Raw genomic sequence first — 22,572 nt, forward strand, 5'->3', positions numbered from 1 at the left:
CATATTTATTTGAACATCATATGTTATGCTTTTGCCTCCTAAGTTGAAGGGATAGGTGACATTAACACTTCCTAGTGATAACTTAGGCCATGTCCTCTTGTAGCGGATATTTGATGTGTTTTGGCCTTTCGTCCAAACGAAAACTCACTAAACTCGGTCACTCGGTTATTTTTTAAAACTCTTGCCAAAGTGGAGATTTTCGTAAAACTCTGTTTCAGTGTTTGCATGTGGACAGGGAAAAGCTGAGGATTGTGACTCATCCGTGTGGACGATATTATTTTCAAATACGAAGGAGGAAAAATATTCATTTATAAAATCCCCGGCTACTAGCAGCCATGACGTGTTTTGTCAGCGCAGCACAAACAGGGGCCTAATTCCATGTCAATCAAAAAAACAAAGATGCTTCCCCATAAAATGTGAAATGTAAATTATTCTGTCTGAAGCACTGTAAAATATGTGTGTGTTTCTTTAGGTGACTTTGCTGTTTTACTGGCGTCTGTAAAATATGTGTGTGTTTCTTTAGGTGACTTTGCTGTGTGTGTTTCTTTAGGTGACTTTGCTGTCTTGCTGGCGTCTGGTTTGTCAGTAAAGTGGGCGGTGCTTATGAATCTGCTCTCCGCCCTCACTGCGTTTATTGGCCTGTTTATTGGACTCTTCGTTTCCACGGAGACGGAGGTGCAGCAGTGGATTTTCAGTGTTACAGCAGGGATCTTCCTCTACCTGTCCCTGGTGGAGATGGTATGCCGCGCACACACACACACACACACACACGCACACACACACACACACACATGCCCACACACACACAGCAGGGATCTTCCTCTACCTGTCCCTGGTGGAGATGGTATGCCACACACACACCCACACAGAGTATACACATGCACGCGCACACACATGCACACATACACACACACACACATGCACACAAACACACGCACACAAACACACGCGCACATGCACACACACACATGCACACACACACATGCACACAAACAAACACACGCACACAAACACACATGCACACAAACGCACACAAACACATGCACACACACACACACACACAGAGTACACACATGCACACACACACACACACACATGCACACACACACACACACACACACGCACATGCCCACACACACACACGCACTCACACACACACACACGCACTCACACACACGCACACACATGCACACGCACACACACACACGCACATGCACACACACACGCACATACACATGCACACACATACACACTCATACACACACATGCACTGCACACGCACACACACACACACACACACACGCACATGCACACACACACACACATGCACACACGCACACACATGCACACACGCGCACACACACATGCACACACACACACACAAACACACACACACTTTCCAAAGATGATTAAATGCCTCCTCTCTAGTTGCCAGAGACAATTAAATGCTCTAGTTGCCCAAAATGATTAAATGCCCTCTCTGTTGCCCATATGGTTAAATGCCTCTCTGTCGCCCTCTGTTGCCCAAAATGGTTAAGTCGCCCTCTGTTGCCCAAAATGGTTAAATGCCTCTCTGTTGCCCAAAATTGTTAAATGCCTCTCTGTCGCCCTCTGTTGCCCAAAATGGTTAAATGCCTCTCTGTTGCCACATGATTAAATGCCTCTCTGTCACCCTCTGTTGCCCAAAATGGTTAAATGCCTCTCTGTCGCCCTCTGTTGCCCAAAATGGTTAAATGCCTCTCTATCGCCTTCTGTTGCCCAAAATGGTTAAATGCCTCTCTATCGCCTTCTGTTGCCCAAAATGGTTAAATGCCTCTCTGTCGCCCTCTAGTTGCCAGAGATGTCACGGATGTGCTCCTCTCGCCCCGGTCTGCTGTTCCTGCTGCAGAATGTGGGACTGCTGTTGGGATGGACCTGCCTTCTGCTGCTGGCTCTGTTTGAGGAGCATCTCAGCTTCTGACACACACACGCACTCACACACACACACACATGCACACACACACACACACACACACTACTGCTGCTGCTGGCTCTGTTTGAGGAGCATCTCAGCTTCTGACACACACACACACACATATGCACACACACATGCATACACACACACACATTACTGCTGCTGGCTCTGTTTGAGGAGCATCTCAGCTTCTGACACACACACACACACACACACACACACACGCACACACACACACACATGCACACACACACACACACACACACGCACACACACACACACATGCACACACACACACACACACTACTGCTGCTGGCTCTGTTTGAGGAGCATCTCAGCTTCTGACACACACACACACGCACACAAACACGCACACACACACTACTGCTGCTGGCTCTGTTTGAGGAGCATCTCAGCTTCTGACACACACACACATGCACACAAACACGCACACACACACACACATCCACACACACACAAACAAAACACACACACACATGCACGGACCTGCCTACTGATGCTCGCTCTGTTTGAGGAGTATCTCAGCTTCTGACACACACACACACATGCACACACACACACAACTTATATATACACACACTCAGCATACACAGTGGTTGTAGTCCAAATTGTATTCCACGAAGGAAAAGTTAATTCAAAATATAAACTCTAATATAAGTTCCAAAAACTGGGTTTTCTTCAAATCAAGTAGGCTATAGTTCCAACTGAAAGCGGTAAAAACTATTTCACTACGGCATCTTCCATTGTCTAACTGAGACTGCTCACCATGTGGAAGACGCCATCTTTACCTGCACAGGTGACTTAAGACTATGTCAAAATAAAAGTTCCCAGCTGAATGCCAGCAAATCTCAAGCATAGTAAGAGTCTAAACCAAAAAGCAAATTCAAACTAAATTTGGCTCCAACACTGACCGACCCGACACTCACACACGCACACACACACACACACACACACACACTCACACACACACTCACACACACACACACACTCACACACACTCTGACCGACCCGACAGAGATGATGGAGATGACACTTTGGCCAGTGCCTCATCATTAGCGCGTGTGATGGATCTGATGCCTTGTTGTCATGTGTGTGCAGCATCATTAGCGCGTGTGATGGATCAGGTGCCTTGTTGTCATGTGTGATGGATCAGGTGCCTTGTTGTTATGTGTGATGGATCTGGGGCCTGTTGCACAAAAGCAGAATTAAGACATCCGGGATAAGTTACTAAGCTGCGCTCAATGAATCCAAAACAAGAGCGTACAGGCTTAATTGGTTGCACAACGAGCAAGCCAGGATGAGCAGACACAGATTCATCAAGCCAGGTGAAACCTATCCTGGATAAGTGCGCGCTCACGGCTCCCTCAAATAGACCCCGCCAACGATCACAGATTCACTGATTCACCATGGCAACTAGAGCGGCTTCATTGCTTCTTCTACGGTGACGTCATGTTGTCGCATGACAGGTCGGGAATGGCGAGTATGTAAAAGCTAATTAATGATCACAAACGTTTAAATAATGACAGTGGGTCTAGGTATATGTGATAACAATGTGTAGTGGGCAGTGGAATAACTATTGGTTTCCGTTTGTGGTGACTGCTGACTGAGATAAGGGGTGAGATTAAATAGATCCTGGAACTTAGCCTGGTCTGGAGCAGGCTAGCTCCACAGAATAAATCGCCATGGTGATTTATACCATAACATATCCTGCTGCCCCCTATCCCGCTTTTGTGCAACTGGATCACGGATAAATTGAGCCAGGATAACCAAGATATCCCGGCTTAATCCCTTATCCTAGTTTTATGCAATAGGCCCCAGATGCCTTGTTGTCATGTGTGTCATGTAAATAGAAAGCACTTCCAGGATATAACCTTATATGGACATGACTAAATGTTTGGACTATCTTGGTTTTTAAGCATTAAATATCATGATAAACAACTTGCATTTTTGTGCCACTGACCTTTTGCTGTGATTATTTACTTTTGGGGCCTAATATAATAATTTCATATCAAATAGCATGAGTTTTGCATGTAAACCACTTTGTTCATTGGAACTTCAACCACAATGATTTTGTTTCGAAAGGTTAGGAATTTGAAGCCGTCAGTCACACACATTTCTATGAGATGGAGAATATTAAGTCATAATTCACACACATCTACAGTGTGCATACTAAAAGACTGTTCTATATATTAAACTACCATATAGCTACTATAGAAATCCTGCAGTATTCCTATTGGATCCTCCTTTATAGAGTCTGGCCAATGATCACCCTCCGGAGGAGAACGGGAGTGAGGGCATATTTGGTTTTGATAATGTATGATAATGTATGGCAGTGAGTTTTGATAATGTATGACAGTGAGTTTTGATAATATATGCCAGTCAGGGCATATTTGGTTTTGATAATGTATGATAATGTATGGCAGTGAGTTTTGATAATATATGCCAGTCAGTGCATATTTGGTTTTGATAATGTATGACAGTGAGGGCATATTTGGTACAGGTCTAAGCTTTCTAAAGAGGTCAAGCATTTGATGGTTAGCCAAAATAAGTGGAAACAGTGGGAATAGTGGGAAAAGTGGGAACAGTGCCCTCTGAAGTAGGCACAGTGCAAGAAGGCACAGGGGCGAAACCTAGAAATGGCATAAACCAGATGAGTTCAAAAGAAAAAATATCTTTGCGTTTTTAGGAAAATACAACTTGCAAAAATGAATGCTGTTTTTTCGGTGGCAAATATTAAACAATTGAACAAGTAACCAACATTTTGTAAAACATACACACTGATACACAATTAGACCATTTTCAAAACATACACACTGATACACAATTAGACCATTTTGTAAAACATACACACTGATACAAATACATGCATTCAGTTAGAAGTCACTTTTTATCCAAAGTGACTTACAATTACATTTGCCCAGAGCAACTTGGGGTTATGTGTCTTGCACAAGGGCACAACGGTGGAAGCTGGCAATTGAACCCACAACTTTTCCGACTACTGCATGCTAGCCCAGCTCCTTAACCACTACGATACCAACATTTTAGTTGTGGTAGCAGGACTGAAATACAATCATCTAGATAGATAGATTCTTTATTGATCCCCAGGGGAAATTCAAGAAATCTTCCGCTTGCAAATCTTATAAAAAACTAGATGTACCGCATAGCGGTACAAAATATGACTGCCGCTCAGTCCTGTACATCCGTTCAAATAAATCACACTTCAATTTGTCTCCATATTTTACTCCATCCCCCACTCTTGAAACTTTTGTGTATGCTTGTTTGGCATGCCTGAGTGTGTGTGTGCGGCTGCACAGAAAGTAGCCTACTGGTGCTGAAAAGGTGATAGATTGTAGAATAGCCAAAGAAGATGTAGCATTGTTATAAAACCTTTAAAATCTCTAAACAATCACAAGTAGGGCAGTTCATCACAGTTCATCCATTACAACTGGATTGATGAAAGGTCACTTACACCTGTAGGCTACATTGTATTTGGGGAAAAGCAAAAGGTATCAGCATAATGTTATTTATTTATTTATTTATAAACAAAAACATCTCTGTCAGTTCCATGCCGTTTTCAACAGCTATCAAAAACAAAGGTAATTTTTGGATGGATGGATTTTTTGTGAATGTTTCTTCTTCTACATAAGATTTTAGTCATCTTTAGTTCATGTAATACTTTATTGTCAATGCACAAATTAAGTAACAGCAGTCTGAAACGTTATTGTTAATGCACAAATTAAGTAACAGTAGTCTGAAACGAAATGCTGTTTTACATCTAACCAGTGGTGCAAATAACTGACATGATGAAATGCGTCGCTAGACTGTTCATACACATTTTAATGGGCCAAAGTTAAAGAGCTGTTGTCTGTTATTGTTCGTGCAAATATAGGCTGATTCATGTTCCCTTGCACATCGAATCGATTCCCCTCTCACACCCTGCATGCACTTAAAACAAAAATAAACAGGCGTCCCAGTCTCACGCATGTATAGGCAAAACTGTATCAGACCGGTGTAATGTTGGTAAATCTTCCATTGCACAGAATGATTTTTGTAGCACGTGCAACAAATGACAGTCGAAAGATACAATTACAGTGCTGCTATCAATTTGCTTGGTATAACCGCATTTATAGTTTTCTACAAATGCAATCAATCAAATTGGTCTCCATCACTCAACCAACGCTAACGGTAACATTACCTAGGTCCTTATTGATATTATAAGATTAACGTACCTGCAGTAAAAACCAAGCATGTCCGATAAACATCCTCAGATTTATTTCGGCTTCAAGAAGAAATGGGAATTACATTTCACGTGACCATCATCCGGTAAACTACAGTCCTTGTAGGAAGCGTCCATTGTTTTTCCAACCCACTTTTAACTTCCAACAAAATTACGTCTCACTGCAACGATGCGCCATCTAGTGGACAAACGACTACTTATCGCCAATACTGGAAATGCAGCCATGATGATGATGATGATGATGAATATTTATTTTGGCTTTCTTTTAATCCTACTGAATTTGTAATTATGTATCGGCCGTTCTAATACCGATAGTATGTGGGTGCCTGTGTGTGTGTGCATGTGTATATGTGTGCACCGCCATCTACAGGCCAATGAGTGTACAGTCACTAAATGTACACATAACCTAATTTTTTTAGACCCCCCCATGGATGAAATTCTACCCCCAGAGAATGCCAGGTCAATCATACACATAAAATGTGGTGCAGTTCTGAACATCTTAACTGAAGGGGCGATTAAAGCAGAATAATATTGTTTTTACAAACAAAGTGGTGGCAATCAGCAGTCAATAATCTACATGCCCACTCAACGCATCTGACTCAGATACCGCACTCCTACAACCTCTAGGGACTGCTGGAACATCTTTTTCAGCATTCACGCCTCTCTCCGAGAGTGAAGTGTCCAGACTCCTGACATGCAGCCGTCCTACCACATGCTCGCTGGACCCTATACCTACGAGCCTACTTCAGTCCATCAGCCCGACCATCGCTCCAGCTATCACACATGTGATCAATGCCTCGCTAACCTCCGGCACATTTCCAACAGCGTTCAAAATGGCCCGGGTAACACCGTTACTTAAGAAAGCTTCTCTCAACCCTGCTCAAGTCGAGAACTACCGCCCTGTCTCACTACTGCCTTTCCTATCCAAAGGCATTGAACGAGCAGTCTCCAAACAGGTCTCTGACTTCCTTTCACAGAACAACCTTCTGGATCCAAATCAGTCTGGGTTCAAAAGCGGCCACTCTACCGAAACGGCTCTGCTGTCTGTAACAGAAGCCTTAAAAGAAGCCAGGGCGACCGCTCGGTCATCAGTACTCATTCTGCTTGACTTATCGGCTGCCTTTGACACGGTTAATCACCGTATCCTTCTCTCTATACTCGCTGACATGGGAATCTCCGGTTCTGCTCTCTCCTGGTTTGAATCCTACCTCACAGGACGCTCGTTTAACGTATCATGGCTTGGTCAGCTATCTGCACCTCACCATCTCACCACAGGGGTCCCCCAGGGCTCAGTGCTGGGCCCCCTCCTCTTTGCTATCTACACCACCTCCTTGGGACAGATTATCCGTTCGCACGGCTTCTCATACCACTGCTATGCAGACGACACACAGCTCTATCTGTCCTTTCCACCTGACGACCCCCTGGTTTCAGCACGGATCTCGGATTGCCTCTCAGACATAGCTACATGGATGAAGGCACACCACCTCCAGCTGAACCTCTCAAAGACTGAACTGCTGGTCATCCCAGCTAAACCTACCATACACCACGACATCAACATCAAATTTGACTCCCTGTCTGTTTCACCGACCAGGACTGCAAGAAATCTAGGAGTTGTTCTCGACAACCAACTAAACTTCTCAGATCATGTTGCCTCAGTCGCCCGGTCATGCCGTTTCGCACTCTACAACATACGGAAAATCAGGACTTACTTGACTCAAGATGCTACCCAACTTCTGGTTCAGGCAATAGTCATCTCACGACTCGACTACTGCAATGCCCTCCTGACAGGTCTCCCAGCCTGCGCAGTGAAACCACTTCATCCAGATCCAGAACGCGGCGGCGCGCCTGGTCTACAACCAACCCAAAAGGGCACATGTTACCCCGCTGCTCATCCAGCTACACTGGCTACCTATGGCGGCCCGCATCAAATTCAAGTCTCTAACGCTTGCCTACAAAGTAGTCTCCGGTTCTGCTTCCACCTACTTGAATGCCCTCATACAGACTTACACTACCTCCAGACCGCTGCGCTCCTCGGACGAACGACGTCTAGCTCTACCACCGGTACGCTCAAGCCAATCCAAACTTTTCTCATCTGTTGTTCCTCGTTGGTGGAACACACTGCCAGTTCCTACAAGGGCAGGGACATCCTTTTCCACTTTCAAAAAACTCCTGAAGACCCAGCTCTTTAGAGAACATCTACTCTCATAGCAACACTTACAACAAGTCTTACTGATCCTAGCACTCACCAGCCGTTTTAAACTGACAAGTAACTGTTAAAAACAGCACTCACCGACGCACTTATTCTTACTGTACTCTAATGTTTTTTTTAAACTGTCCTAAAATTGTGAGAATTGTTCTAACACTTACTGTTTACCATGTTGTTAGTCGCTTTGGTTAAAAAAGCGTCAGCCAAATGTAATGTAATGTAATGTAATATTGCATTTTCATTTTTTACCGGGGGGTACAAATCACAAATGAGTAATTATGGGCCAGATTGATGTGGGCCCTTGAGACCAACATACCATAAAAGATTCTTCATCCTCAGTGCCACAGTTCAGGTAGTTATTTAGGAAAAACTGCTTTTTTTGCGGTTCGGGGGGCCCAGCACGGGGGGGGAGTGGCCCCCGGGGACGAAACAAATTTTTCCGTAAGTCTAGTGGGGCTACATACCCACCAAATTTCATGTGCCCCGGTGGTTCGGTATCGTTGACCAAAAATTCAGGAAGTAGATGACGGGGGGGGAACTTTGACAATCCCTATATGACCGCTTCGCTAGCGGCGGTCATAATTAAATATATAGTCACCTAGCCTGGGTGTTCCCATACTGCCTTGCGCGCGATTTGTTTGCTAAGGCAGCCTGGAGATCATGGAGCAAATTTTCGCGTGAGATAGGGAACCAATCACAGAACAGGGGGGAAAGCAAGACGATGATGAGCTATGCACAGACGCATTTGATAGACATCCGTGGCACCCAATAAACGGATCTGGGCATTTTTTTCAAATACGAGAAAATGAACGTTTGGTTCCCAGACCACGGCTCATTGAGAAGTGGTGGCGCTAGCCAGGCTAATAGTCACCTGAGATGGACCAGCATATCAAAGTCAAAGTCAAAGTCAGCTTTATTGTCAATTTCTTCACATGTTCCAGACATACAAAGAGATCGAAATTACGTTTCCCACTATCCCATGGTGGAGACAAGACATATTTTACCAATTAGGTCCACAGACAAACATAACATTCAAGTAAACAATATAAAAAAGTAAATAAGAAGGCACATACAATGAAGCAGGGCTGTAGTACTCGAGTCCGGTCTTGGACTCGAGACCGTTTTTCTATGGTCTCGGACTTGTCTCGGACTCGCTAGTATTTGGACTTGGTCTTGTCTCGGTCTCGGCCACTGGTCTTGCCAAATATGGCTTTTGGTCTCGACCGAGTCCAGGTGTCTTTAGGGCCATCAAAATTAACGTGTTAATCGCCGCGATTCATTTTGAAATACATAATGCGTTACAAAATATTAACTCAATAGTGTTTACCTTTGTGGGGGGCTGATGTCACGTAACGGAAGCCGCAAAACCTAAAACCGCAAGCCTGAGAGTTTATTTTACTGTCTGTGGAGTTAGCTGAAGATAAAGAGGAACCAACATTTAGCCAAATAGTAGCTTTACTGCAAACTGCTTTTCACTCTTGTTAGATAACGTTTACAATGTCAAAATGCACCAACTGCAACAGTTACATAAAGATGATACTTTTCGGCTCCTCTCCATTAAGATCCAACTTGAACGTATGCAACTCCATTTAATTAAGAGCGCGTCTGAACGCACACGAGAAGGAGAGAAAACGATTGGCAGGCTCCAGCTGGCTTGTCGTTGTTGATGATAATTGATATCTCCTTTTTAATATAAGAAACTTATAAAAGGAAGGCAACAAAGACGAGGTTAGAGGAGATTGCGGATTTATCCGATTTCCACTACTGACCAGTTATAAACATGTATGTAGGCTGCACTCACTGTGATTTGAAAAATGGACAAAAATATGAAGAGTTGTCTTTGCCTTTGTGTAATGGAACTGGTGAGTCTTGAAGTCTTCAATAATTTGTTTACATGAAGCACATATTATGCCGATTGAAACACATTCCATTCAGATAGCTAGGTGACTGGCTCAGGCTCATCATTCACTTTTAATTGCAAACAGAAAATGTCTAGCTAGCATCATGTCGTTACATGCTTCTATTTCCAAAGGAATGAAAACTGTTTATACCAACTTAATATCATGCTTATCATTGTTAATATTGTACAATACATGTGGTACAAACAATATTAGAGCTTGTGGACTAGCTATAGGCTATATTTCAATGGAGCTGGTAAAAAAAAGATCATTATGAGAACGTGGCCACAATGGGCTTAAAGTAACAGTGCACCATTTACAAATGAGTTAAACAGCATCATATGTGTAGTATTTCTTAAGAAATGAATACTTTAAAACACAATTACTGTGTCAGTATTATCATTTAAATAATATAAAAGTGTTTTACTTTTACCTTTGTGGTTACTCATTAATTTTGTGATTTATGTTGAAGCTTTAGTCTTTAGGAACTTTTTAATTGCGGTTAATCGAGATTAATTCATTTCAAAATATATATTTTGAATCATTTGACAGCCCTATAATAATATTGGAGAAGGGGAATGGCTACACTTACAAATCCTGGGTGTGTTCACACTGTTTTTGCTTTTAGATAATAATAATAATAACCCAAAATGATTGTCTTGATACTGTCATGCACAAGACTTTTTTTCCTATCCTGGACTCGGTCTTGACTCGGACTCGAACCTTTTTGGACTCGGTCTTGTCTTGGACTCGAACCTCTTTGGACTCGGTCTTGACTTGGTCTCGACTAGTCCTGGTCTTGGACTTGTCTTGGACTCGACAAAGGTGGTCTTGACTACAGCCCTGCAATGAAGAAATAAGAGCAGCAAAATTTGGGTTGAAATTGTGCAATTGTGCATACAGTAGACAGTCAATATAATAGTGCAAAAGTCAGGCCAATAAATGGCTGAGGTAGTTCTGTTTGACCTAAGTAAGCAAGTGGCATAGTGGTGCAAGTTATGTAAGAACAGCAGTAGTGTGTTCAGAAGTGTTTTCAGGACAACAGGGCAACAACAACAAGTTGCAAAGTGTGCAAGTGGAGTAGTGCAAGGCAGCCATTGTGGGTCCAAAGTCTAGGATGTTATGTAGCTGAGGGTGGAGGGGGGAGAGAGTTCAGCATCCTAACAGCCTGGTGTATAAAGCTGTTGGTGAGTCTGGTGGTGCGGGAGCGCAGGCTTCTGTACCTCTTCCCAGAGGGCAGTTGATCAAACAAATTGTGAGCGGGGTGACTTGCATCACTCACAATTGTGGTCGCTTTGCGGGTGAGGTGGGAGGTGTAAATGTCCTTCAGGGAGGTGAGTGAAGCACCAATAATCCTTCCAGCTGTGTTCACTATGCGCTGCAGGGCTTTCCTGTTGTATTCAGTGCAGCTTCCGCCCCACACAGCGATATAGCTGGAGAGGATGCTCTCAATGGTGCCTCGGTAGAATGTGGTCATGATGGCTGGTGGAGCACTTGCTCGCCTGAGTTTCCTGAAAAGATATTCACATGTGTAACAGAGTTTTGTCTTTGAGGATATGATTTGCACAACTGTAGAACCATTTTGTACCTGTGGAATTAATTTGTTTGTGTGCAAAAAATGGGTACCTGCAGAAATGTGTGCACTTGTGGAAAACATTTGTCCACAGGGATTTATTTTGAATGTGTGTGGAGCAGCTTTATAGCTACAGGCAATAAAGGAACTTATGTCTTTGCACATACAATTAGGTAGCAATTGGGAGAAGTGTGACATCTATCTTTCGTATGTACCTGTGTGTGTGTGTCAAGTCAAGTCAAGTTGCCAAAAACGCTGTTGCTAAAAGGTGGACATTTAGATTTCGCTGTCTGTTGTACAAGATATTGACAGCGCAATAACCATAAACAATGTGGAGAAGAAGATCCCCTGTCTCGGTTGAAACATGCCCCATAATCACATCCCAATGTAGCAGTACCAGACTCTCATTCTGACTAGAATTGAGTATGACGACGTCAGCCTAGTTAGACCTAGTGTCACACCTAGCGTCACACCTTATTTAGTTAGTGCAACAGCCTAGTTAGACCTAGCGTGACACCTTATTTAGTTAGTGCAACAGTCTAGTTAGACCTAGCGTCACACCCTATTTAGTTAGTGCAACAGCCTAGTTAGACCTAGCGTCACACCTTATTTAGTTAGTCAGGGTTGCCAACTTTGGGTGTTTGGCTGGAGTGACATTTTGTGAAGTCATAGTGCGTGTGCATTACATTTTTCCCTAAACCTAATTTTAAAAATGTCTGTCTCCTGACTTTTTTGCTATGTACAGTATAATCCCTGATTTAAGTTTCTTCAAAATGTACAATTAAATTATTGATTGCACTTGAAAATAAGACCAGTGTTTTAACCCCGCAACATGGAAGGATTATGAGCCACTGGGCCCCTGGGCACAGACATGAAAAGTAAAAGTATATATACTTTTTTGATCCCGTGAGGGAAATTTGGTCTCTGCATTTAACCCAATCAGTGAATTAGTGAAACACACTCAGCACACAGTGAACACAGTGAGGTGAAGCACACACTAATCCCGGCGCAGTGAGCTGCCTGCTACAGTGGTGGCGCTCGGGGAGCAGTGAGGGGTTAGGTGCCTTGCTCAAGGGCACTTCAGCCGCGGCCCACCGGTCGGGGCTCGAACCGGCAACCCTCCGGTTACAAGTCCAGAGTGCTAACCAGTGGGCCACGGCAACCCTCCGGTTACAAGTCCAGAGTGCTAACCAGTGGGCCACGGCAACCCTCCGGTTACAAGTCCAGAGTGCTAACCAGTGGGCCACGGCTGCCCCCTACCCACCTGAAAAAGGTAGTAGCTCAGTAGAAAAAATTGAAAAATAACCCGTTAAATGATGACTTCTGGCGAGTTTTGTGGAAAGAAATGGACAGATTGAGACTTATGAATGTGTGTATGAGTGTACGTATGTATCAGGGATGGAAATAGCCTAAAATATTTTTTTCCACCTACCATTGTGACTGGTGGATTCCAAAGTCTACCAGCCACTAGAGATACAGTATGAACATTTGATGAAAAATCATGACCAAAATGATCACGGTTATTGGTATTGCAATATGATTAAAATGTGCTGACTTTTCTTCTAAACCTACCATCAATGTTGGACAGAACTCATAATTGGCCTGCCCTTCATGCCCAGTAGCAACAAATCTAAAGGTCAACAGAACAGCTATAGTGTCATAAAAGTGGTGTGGCTCCTTTAAGACTCAATCCACTGGTGTGAGTTCTGGAGCCATCCAACTTTATCTATACTATCCTACATCATCTGATTTTAATATTATATCTAGGCTACAGTATATTTAACATTTAACATTTATTTTCTATTTGGCCTGTTATGAAATTATGCATTGACCAATATAAGCACACTTTTTTAAGACACTTAAATACATGCATGCTTAGCATTTTGTGAAAACAAATCATTATGGCTACATCGACAAACTCTTAGCCATGAGCTATATATCCTCTGATTTTAATATTTACACATATGTAGGTATTTAAACACAGCTCAGTTTTAAGACACTTAAAGCCCAAAATTGGAGACCATATAGATATTTGCTACCATTTCAAAACCGGATTACTCTGGAACGGCTTAAGGTCTGCTGTTTATTCTGGTTTACGGTTTGTCATGTGTGGAACGAAAAGTTTGTGAGATATTCCTCCTATAGGAATTGAAATGAGCGCAGAGCTATAGGAGCCTAATATGATTATTTCTTAAAAGTTAATTTATTTTTCTCGCGAACCGTTTATCGCAGCAAATAGCGGCTATAGCACCTTATAAAAGATGAGAAAAAGTTATTTCATGTGATGTCTGTGAGGCTACTTCGCGAGTAGTTCCTAGAGAAGAATGGGCGGCCACACTTTATGTCGGTCTGCCTCATGTCTAAATAGCAGCGTGTTCCGTGAAGGTGTCGCGGACCGGATTAAAATAGCCTATTCAGCGAATCAACAATCAGAGAAAACTGCGCTGAGAACGTTGTAGGCGGATATTAGACCTACCTGCTGTTGGTCTAGACATATGTATGCCTTAAACTCGTATCCTGTCATTTAGAAACAATGCTGTGGTCTAGTCTAGTCATCAACAAAAAATGAACGGATTGCAAAAAAAAAATAATGGATTTGGCGTGACATTTCTTGCGTGTGCGTGAGAGCGTGAGATTGGTGCTGAAAGCGTGAGTGTCACGCCAGATGCGTGAGAGTTGGCAACCTTGAGTTAGTGCAACAGCCTAGTTAGACCTAGCGTCACACCTTATTTAGTTAGTGCAACAGCCTAGTTAGACCTAGCGTCACACCCTATTTAGTTAGTGCAACAGTTTTGTAGTCTGAATTCTTGCTGTCAGCAGAGGGATAGCAACAGAAAGATGAATGCTGACATTTTCCCGTACACTGTAATTCCCCTATTGTGTCATTTTGTTAGGTCAGTTCTTTATGTTCAGTTCTGTTATGAGTTAGCATTATCTTCAGATTTAATTTGAGTTGTGTTCTGTTTTGCTGACCGTTGGCTGAAGGCGTTACCAGCCCAAGCCTGCCCTCCTCCACTCAACTCCCCCCCTGCCCTGATGGTTGGACCACCAACACATTCTTACCTTCCTGCTTTAAGGTACACGTACAGAAACACAAACATGGGTGTTATTATGTGAAACTTGTAAACATTTGCTCCCTCTCTGTTAATTCATTATAAAGTATAAAATCCTGCTACTCACTTCCAAAGCCCTCCATACACATGTGACCTCTGTCAGGTCCTCTGGCCCATTAGGGATGCTGCTCTGTTAGTGATGCTGCTCTGTCTCGGCCATAATCTACTTGCTGTCCCATTGGGGTTTGATTTGTGAAAATCTGGGACATTCGCGTTCAACTCTATGGAAGCCCGTTTCCTCCACTTGAAAAAAAAAACTGCCAGATACTAAGTCCAAACTATGAGATTTAAAGTCATAATTATGAGATATAAAGTCGTAATTATGAGATATAAAGTCGTAATTTTGAGATTATTAACCCAGGAAGTAAACCCAAAATGTCATGAGCTGTTGCTGTGTTCTGCTCAGTTTAGCTAGTTGTAGTTTAGACATACATTTTTTACTTTTATCTCAAAAATGTTGACTTTTTTTCTCAGAAATTCTGACTTCAATCTCAGAAAATATTTCTGACTTTGTTTCTCGAACATTTTGACTTTTATCTCGAAAATTTTGACTTTTATCTCAGAATTTTCAAAAATATTTTCTCTTCATGTGGCCCTAATACGCTTCTGTAACGGATGCCAGCTAGCTTTGGAACGTAAACCTCACTCCCCAAAGCCTCAAGAGTGCTGCTGGCATGCGAGCCAGTAGCCTGGGCTATTGGCTCAATTGTTAGCGCGCTCGCCTCCCGATCCGAGGTGCTGCTGTTCACGGGTTCGAGTCCGGGCGTGTGCAGGGCTGAATCGCGCAGGTTCAAAACCAACGCAGGTTACACTTCCGTATCAATACAAGCCTGTCCCAACAAAAGCCTGTCGGGACGCTAAAATGTCCTGGTTTACACCAACCTGATCATTAACTAAACCCTTTTAGAAAGAGTATAGCCTTAAGCGTCCGCCGTATGATTTCGATAATGTGTATGCGCATGTGTGTCAGTCAATCAGACAGTCTGCATATTAATCTTTGCAGCCAACCTTACAGTGTATCTCTGTAAACATTGCATTTTAACGGTCAGGACAATGCAGAAGAGAAAGTCATCATTCTGAAAATAACCTATTGCTGTGAGTTTTGTTTTCAAATGTTTTCATGCATGTCTGGATAACGGGTGGGGAATGTTTAGGAGACAGACTATCGTAAATCCTCAAATTATGGCTATTTACTTAGGCTGCGCAAAGAACAGCACCTAAACAGAAGTAACATCAATCATTACATTTAAAAGGTCAACATAGCTGATCGCTAGGATTTAACCATTAAACTATGCTACTAAACTAGCCTAGCTCCTGATAGAGACGGTTGTGGCTAGATGGGATACAGCTAAGAACGGAAGTTACGTAACAGATAGTGAAATCTCGACGATACCAGAGCCCGTTTACGGACGATGTTGTTACGATGGCAGCTTTCTTCTCGTCGTATCGGAGTTTTGAGAAGTACCTCAGGGATTACGAGGAAGAAACCATAACTAAGTTTACAGTCTTAACTAAAGACCGCAGTTTTGGTCAGGACGGTGAGTTCAGCTAAAAAGAAATGTCCATTTAAATCTATAGTCTAGCTGTTAGCTTAGCATTGTATGCGCGAGTTTGTGTGTGTGTGTGTGTGTGTGTGCGCGCGTCTCCCTCTCCCTCCTGTGTCATATAAAGGCCAATGTTTGTGGGTTTTTTTAGAAGTGGGGTTTGTTGGTTTGTAGTGGACACCTTCTGCTAACCAGTGCCTAAGGCTGCAGATTAACTGTAACACTTTACTGAATTTCCCCTGGGGATCAATAAAGTATCTATCTATCTATCTATCTACTGAAGTACACAGCTACTTAATCTTACTAGTTACTTAATCTTACAGATCCAAAAGCAGGTCTGAAAAAGATAATGTGGGAGTTAAAATATGTGCCATTTGATGGGACACCCTTTGAGGTAGTTGGGAGGAAGATCTATTCCTGCCATCAAGGAATAGATAAACATAAAAAAGAGAAGCAGGCCAGACAACAAAAACTGGTATGTAAATGAACAGGCATCACCAATCACCATCATGTTTACCCAATAGTTCTGTTTGTCATCCGGTTTCTTCCATATATAATTTGCATGTTTTTTGTCTTAGCTTGATGACCAAGCAGACCACAATTACAGAGAGACGCGGTGTCTTGTGCAAGACACCAAAAAACTTGACTGTCCAGCAAAGGTCAATGTTTTCCACATTATCAGGTTCCTTGACTACAAGGTATTTACCGAGGTATTAGACAAGAGTATTGGGACACTGGTATTTTTAGTACCCCTTTGGGTGTCTTTCTAACAATATATTTATTTAAAGGTGCAACGTGACCAAGAACAAAAGGTGCAACAAAATCTGAGATAAAGTGCTGTGTGTTTGCGCTTTACAGACAGACCTGTCAGCAGTACATTTTGAGGAGCAATATGTGGCTTGCTTCCCAAATGTTGAGGAGCATGAGAACCATCCTGTGGTAGGACAGGTCAGTTGCAATAAGTAGATTTTAGTTTAGTAGTTTATTGTAAGGACTGACTCCAAATATGCTTTTTCCCACCGATGGCGAACCATCAGTTATGTCCATGTGTGTTTACATGTAGAACTGCTAATTTAAAGAGTTACAGGCATTCCCTGATACATGATATCACTGATTACTTTAGGCAGCTGAAGTCCGTGAGCCAGTGGATCCTAGGGTGGAGAGGTACATTGAGCATTTAGCTTTGGCTGGTGTTAGAACAGTGAGTGAAGTTAGGAGACACTCCCCCTCCACAAACAAGGAGTAGGTTCTTCCCTCTGGACAAAGACATACGCAACATCATCAGGACAGTGAAGGAGAGGAGAAGACAGTCAGGTGTTGACCAAGTCAGGTAACATAGATGTTGATAGGAGATGAAAATCACAAACTAGCTGCAAGTTTGAGGGCCTTATAAGACCTCCGACCTTATGTAGTTATTGGCCATGTACAGTGTTTCCTCTAGATTTTATTTTTAGCAGTGGGGGCAGGCCAGTCCGCAAACTCCCAGCTCCACCCCCATCAAACCGGGTTGCCGGTTCAAACCCCGACCAGTAGGCACGGCTGAAGTGCCCTTGAGCAAGGCACCTAACCCCTCACTGCTCCCCGAGCGCCGCTGTTGTAGCAGGCAGCTCACTGCGTTGGGATTAGTGTGTGCTTCACCTCACTGTGTGCTGAGTGTGTTTCACTAATTCACGGATTGGGATAAATGCAGAGACCAAATTTCCCTACTTATTTTTGCAGAGAGAATGTGCAGGACTGAGCGGCATCTTTCTCAACTGTCAACTCTGCCTCTCTCAGGTCCTACCACGACCATTACGAGGACTTCCCAGCCTGGATCGGCCTCAAGGCAGATGCCAATGGAGCCTTTGAGTGGACTGATGGGTCCATGGTGCGTCTTACCTACTCTCCTCAGTTTTGCAGGTTCTGTCTAGTCTGTTTCTGGCTGCTATGGGAAACCACTGAAAAGTAACCAACAGAGCAGTTGCATGTGTCTTTGGCTGATTAAAGGGAAGGAGGTACCAGTAAAGAAACAGAGGGCTATATGGGATACATACAGTATGTTTACTGTGGTTTGTTGTGTTGTTTTTAGAATGGATATTCTAGGGTTTGTTCTTACTGTTTATTTTCATTGTGTTCCTGTCACTATGTACTCTTAGTGTTGTTGTTTTGTTGTTTGCAGTGACTCTTAATGGCATCTGTGTGTTCTAACCCTTAACCCTTAGAACCCGATTGACGCAAAGTGCGTAAAAAAACACCCTTTATTCTATGTTACATTGCTCTGGAACTGTTCATCGCAGCGAGATGAAACCTTTATTGCGTGACAGAGCAGAAGTGGGGCTTTCCAACGAGACTTCACACTTGTCTGTACGATCAAGTATGAATATTTAAAAAAATCATGAAATTAAATCAAATTGCATCATATTTACAGTCTATACTTCTCTGCGTTCACCTGCGCACCCATTACTCTCGTTTGAATTACCCACGAACCCGTGATCGCATAGATATGGCAAGCATATCAGATGAAAGAGGAGACACAGGGCTATCCATTGGTACCATGTCAATCCTTCTGGCTTATAAAAACAGACGAAGTGACTGCAAAATAATAACGTCATGTACACAAACCAACGCTGCACACCCATTACTCTTGTTTGAATTACTCGCGGACCCGTGATCTGATAGATATGCCACGTATGTCAGATGAAAGAGGAGACTCAGAGTTATCATTTGCTACCAAGTACATCCTTCTGGGCTATACAACAGATGAAGTGACAGCAAAATAATAACTTCAATTAGCTGGACTTACCCCACGTTTTTGTCTGTTTTTGTGGCAAAGCATGTTTATAATCCGGTTTTGAGATCCTAGCAAATTCCTGCATGGCATCCAATTCAAGGCTCACATTGCATCCCAATTTGTTCAACAAAGAAACACCTTTTTTGCCTTTACTTTGTTCATGGCAATGCAGTAAAAAGTTGTTGTAGAGATTCATTATGAGTGCATACACCATAGGCACACGCAGGCTAACACGCAAACCCTTTTCAAGGTCAGATCAGTTTGTGTCAGAGAGCGCAGAAAGGTCATTTTTCATCACTAAATAAAAAAATGCCATGTCTGTAAATTGCTCAGCCCCAGAGAATCCCTCCACCATGGCAATGATATTGCCAGATTCTGCTATACACACACATGTAAGGCAAGTCGAGCTTCCAGCTTGCAGTGGTGAGATACATGTCAAAATATAAGAATTTTTATAATACCCCTTTAGTATTTTTATTATTACAATTAATTAATTAATTACAAAATTAAATAAATGCAAGTATTAATACATGACATTGTGGCAGATTTGGGTAGCCTATATTCTGCTGAAAAAACAATATATAGCATGTGTGTATGGCACTTACAATGACCAGAATAAATCCTTCTAACTAAAAGTAGTGAAAATGCCCTTAAAACAGTCCAGGGTTCAAAGGGTTAATCTTTTATATTCCGTACCCTGCCCATAAACCTTTGCAATCCCTGCTGGTTTTCTTCCAGCTCTTGCTGGTGTAGCTGGTTGGGCCACCAGCTGGATATGCTGGCGTGACCATCTGAGGAAGCTGGTCATGCTGGTGTGACCATCTTGTCACTTACTTGACTTGATGTGTGTAAAAAGATCACAATATCCGTGTTTTGTCACCATAGCAATGGCAGCAGGTAGTGTCTGTGTTTTGTCGCCATAGCAATGGCAGCAGGTAGTGTCCATTTCGAGTGTGCTCTCTGATTGGTCAAGTTCTGTAAACATTATCCTAATCACTGCATAATTGATGTCCTCACTGTGTTTGGAGAACTGTGGAACATGTCAAAGAAAGGCAAGGTAAAAACAGTGTGTATGTGTGTTTATTTGTGTGTGTGTGTGTGGGGGAGGAGGGGGGGGGGTAAAAACAGTGTGTGTGGGGTGGTAAAAACAGTGTTTGTCTGGGGTGGTGGAGGGGTAAAAACAGTGTGTGTGTTTGTGTATAGATGTGGTAGGAGAGCTGTTGAACATGTCAAAGAAATGCAAGGTAAAAACAGTGTGTGTGTGTGTGTACATGTAGTTTGAACATGTCAAAGAAAGGCAAGGTAAAACAGTGTGTGTGTGTGCGTGTACATGTAGTTTGAACACGTCAAAGAAAGACAAGGTAAAACCATTCTTCTCCATCTCCCTCAGCTTTTTCTGATGAGTGTGGATTTGTGTCACTCTGTCCTGTGTGTGTGTGTGTGTGTGTGGAGACATGTAGGGGCGATCTGTTTGTAATGGTGTGTGTGTGTGGAGATTTGTAAAGGCACTCTATTTGTCCGGGTGTGTGTGTGTGAGAGAGAGATAGTGTGTGGAGAGGTGTTAAAGGCACTCTTGTTTGTCCTGGTGTGTGTGTGTTAGTTAATGTGCAGGCAAATGTGTATGTGTGCATTTGTGTATGTGTTTTATATAACAATGCTTAGCTATTACTTGGTCCTGGTAACTGTGACAGTGTGCACTCAAAAAAATGTTGGGTTAAAAATAACCCAAATATAACCCAGTCGCTGGTTAACTATTGGACCAACACCACATTGAGTTATCCTAACCCAATGGTCTGGGTACATTATTAAACCCAGCAAGTTGGGTATGATTCTAACCCAAAACGCTGGGTTATATCTACACAACGTTAGTTAAATTGGCACAATAGACAAGGGTAAAGGTAACCAATGTGGTTTGGCAGACGCCTTTGTCCAAAGCGACACACAAATACAAAACAACATAATATTTAAAATTGAACAGGAAACAGATTAGGATGTTGGTCAAACTATAATAAGGAAAATAGTGATATTAAACAACAATATCAATTCAATTAATAGCCTAATAAAATAAGCAATGAAAATGAGGGGAAAAGCAATAGTAAAACAATAATGTCCATTTAATCAATAATATAAAAACAATGACATGGTAAGACTACATTAAGGAGAATATCAATAATAAACAAGAATGTCAAATTAATCAACAGCCTAATGAAAATAAAACAACATTATACAAACCATAACACATAAGAAGCGTTTAAACAACTAAGTACATGTTGAACAGGAATGTCTTTAGACCCCTCTTAAATGACCCAAAACTACCACAGGAACGGAGAGCACTGGGCAACTCATTCCACCAACATGGAACCACTGAGGAATAGAGTCTTGAATTAGACCTAATTTTTATGACTGGTCGACATAACAGACGCTCATCAGAAAACCGCAGTGGGCGGTTGGGGATGTAAGGCTTGATTATTGAAATAAAATAACTAGGAGCAGATCCAGTCAGTGTCCTATAGGCCAAAGTGAGAGATTTAAATTGAATTCTGGCTACTATAAGGACCCAATGGAGAGTAACTAGGAGAGGAGTTACATGTGTCCTCTTTGGCTGATTGAAGACCAGGCATGCTCCAGCATTCTGAATCAGCTGTAATGATCTTGTTACACAAGCAGGTAAACCAGCTAATAGTGAATTACAATAGTCCAGCTTAGAGATGACCATGGTCTGAACAAGAAGTTCAGTGTGGAATCTTGTGTCAGATAAGGTCTGATCTTCCTAATGTTGTAAAGCATAAACCGACATGATTTTGCAATAGAAGCTATATGCTCAGAGAAGTTAAGTCGGTCATCAATTACAACGCCCAAGTTTCGTGCCAATCTAGTTGGGGTCAGTTAAGTTGAGTCAAGCTGGATGTTAATCTGTTGGGGAATAGCTGTTTTAGCTGGAAACACCAAAAACTCAGTTTTTGAGAGATTAAGCTGAAGGTGCCGATCTTTCATTCAGGCTGAAATATCCTTAAGGCATACAGAAATCCGGTGGGAAACGCTAGAGTCATCAGGTGGGAAAGACAGGTAAAGTTGAGTGTCGTCTGCATAACAGTGATTGTCAAATCCATGGGAGCGAATGGTCTCACCTAAGGAAGTAGTGTAAATAGAGAAAAGCAAGGGTCCTACTACTGATGCCTGAGGCACACCTGTGGTGAGGTCATGAGACTTAGATACCTGTCCCTGCCAAGACACGTTGAAAGAACGCCCTTTAAGG

At 42.6% G+C, this 22,572-nt stretch overlaps 2 protein-coding genes and 1 long non-coding RNA gene across 5 annotated transcripts in view; all 3 read left to right on the forward strand.

Annotated features, from left to right (window-relative positions):
* The window catches only part of LOC121688630 (zinc transporter ZIP12-like), a 57,824-nt gene extending 55,630 nt beyond the window's left edge, over positions 1 to 2,194 (forward strand). For all 3 annotated transcript variants that reach the window (XM_042068340.1, XM_042068341.1, XM_042068342.1), the window contains 2 exons: positions 551 to 738; positions 1,832 to 2,194. In XM_042068340.1, coding sequence (XP_041924274.1) covers positions 551 to 738; positions 1,832 to 1,960 — 317 coding nt within the window. In that variant the 3' untranslated portion in view covers positions 1,961 to 2,194. The remainder of the gene's footprint in view (positions 1 to 550; positions 739 to 1,831) is intronic.
* Positions 2,195 to 3,688: 1,494 nt separating this feature from the next.
* LOC121688020 lies at positions 3,689 to 16,175 on the forward strand. The gene is made up of 3 exons (XR_006024483.1): positions 3,689 to 3,800; positions 10,789 to 10,793; positions 16,164 to 16,175. It is a non-coding gene; the product is annotated as an uncharacterized LOC121688020 (long non-coding RNA).
* Positions 16,176 to 16,425: 250 nt separating this feature from the next.
* On the forward strand, positions 16,426 to 17,763 carry si:dkey-31c13.1 (uncharacterized protein LOC100002197 homolog). The gene is made up of 4 exons (XM_042067383.1): positions 16,426 to 16,540; positions 16,870 to 17,021; positions 17,125 to 17,269; positions 17,376 to 17,763. Exons 1-4 carry the CDS (start codon positions 16,426 to 16,428, stop codon positions 17,510 to 17,512), a joined length of 549 nt encoding a protein of 182 aa, XP_041923317.1. The 3' UTR covers positions 17,513 to 17,763.
* Positions 17,764 to 22,572: the final 4,809 nt, after the last annotated feature.

Source organism: Alosa sapidissima, chromosome 17 (assembly GCF_018492685.1).
Source record: "Alosa sapidissima isolate fAloSap1 chromosome 17, fAloSap1.pri, whole genome shotgun sequence".
NCBI lineage: Eukaryota > Metazoa > Chordata > Actinopteri > Clupeiformes > Clupeidae > Alosa > Alosa sapidissima.

Bases quoted from the DNA above. Each gene is read 5' to 3' on its own strand.
- si:dkey-31c13.1 (XM_042067383.1), top strand. From the start codon at position 16,426: ATGGCAGCTTTCTTCTCGTCGTATCGGAGTTTTGAGAAGTACCTCAGG. The intron at 16,541-16,869 runs GTGAGTTCAGCT...TTAATCTTACAG, and splicing joins CCGCAGTTTTGGTCAGGACG to ATCCAAAAGCAGGTCTGAAA. The intron at 17,270-17,375 runs GTATTGGGACAC...ACAAAATCTGAG, and splicing joins TACCGAGGTATTAGACAAGA to ATAAAGTGCTGTGTGTTTGC.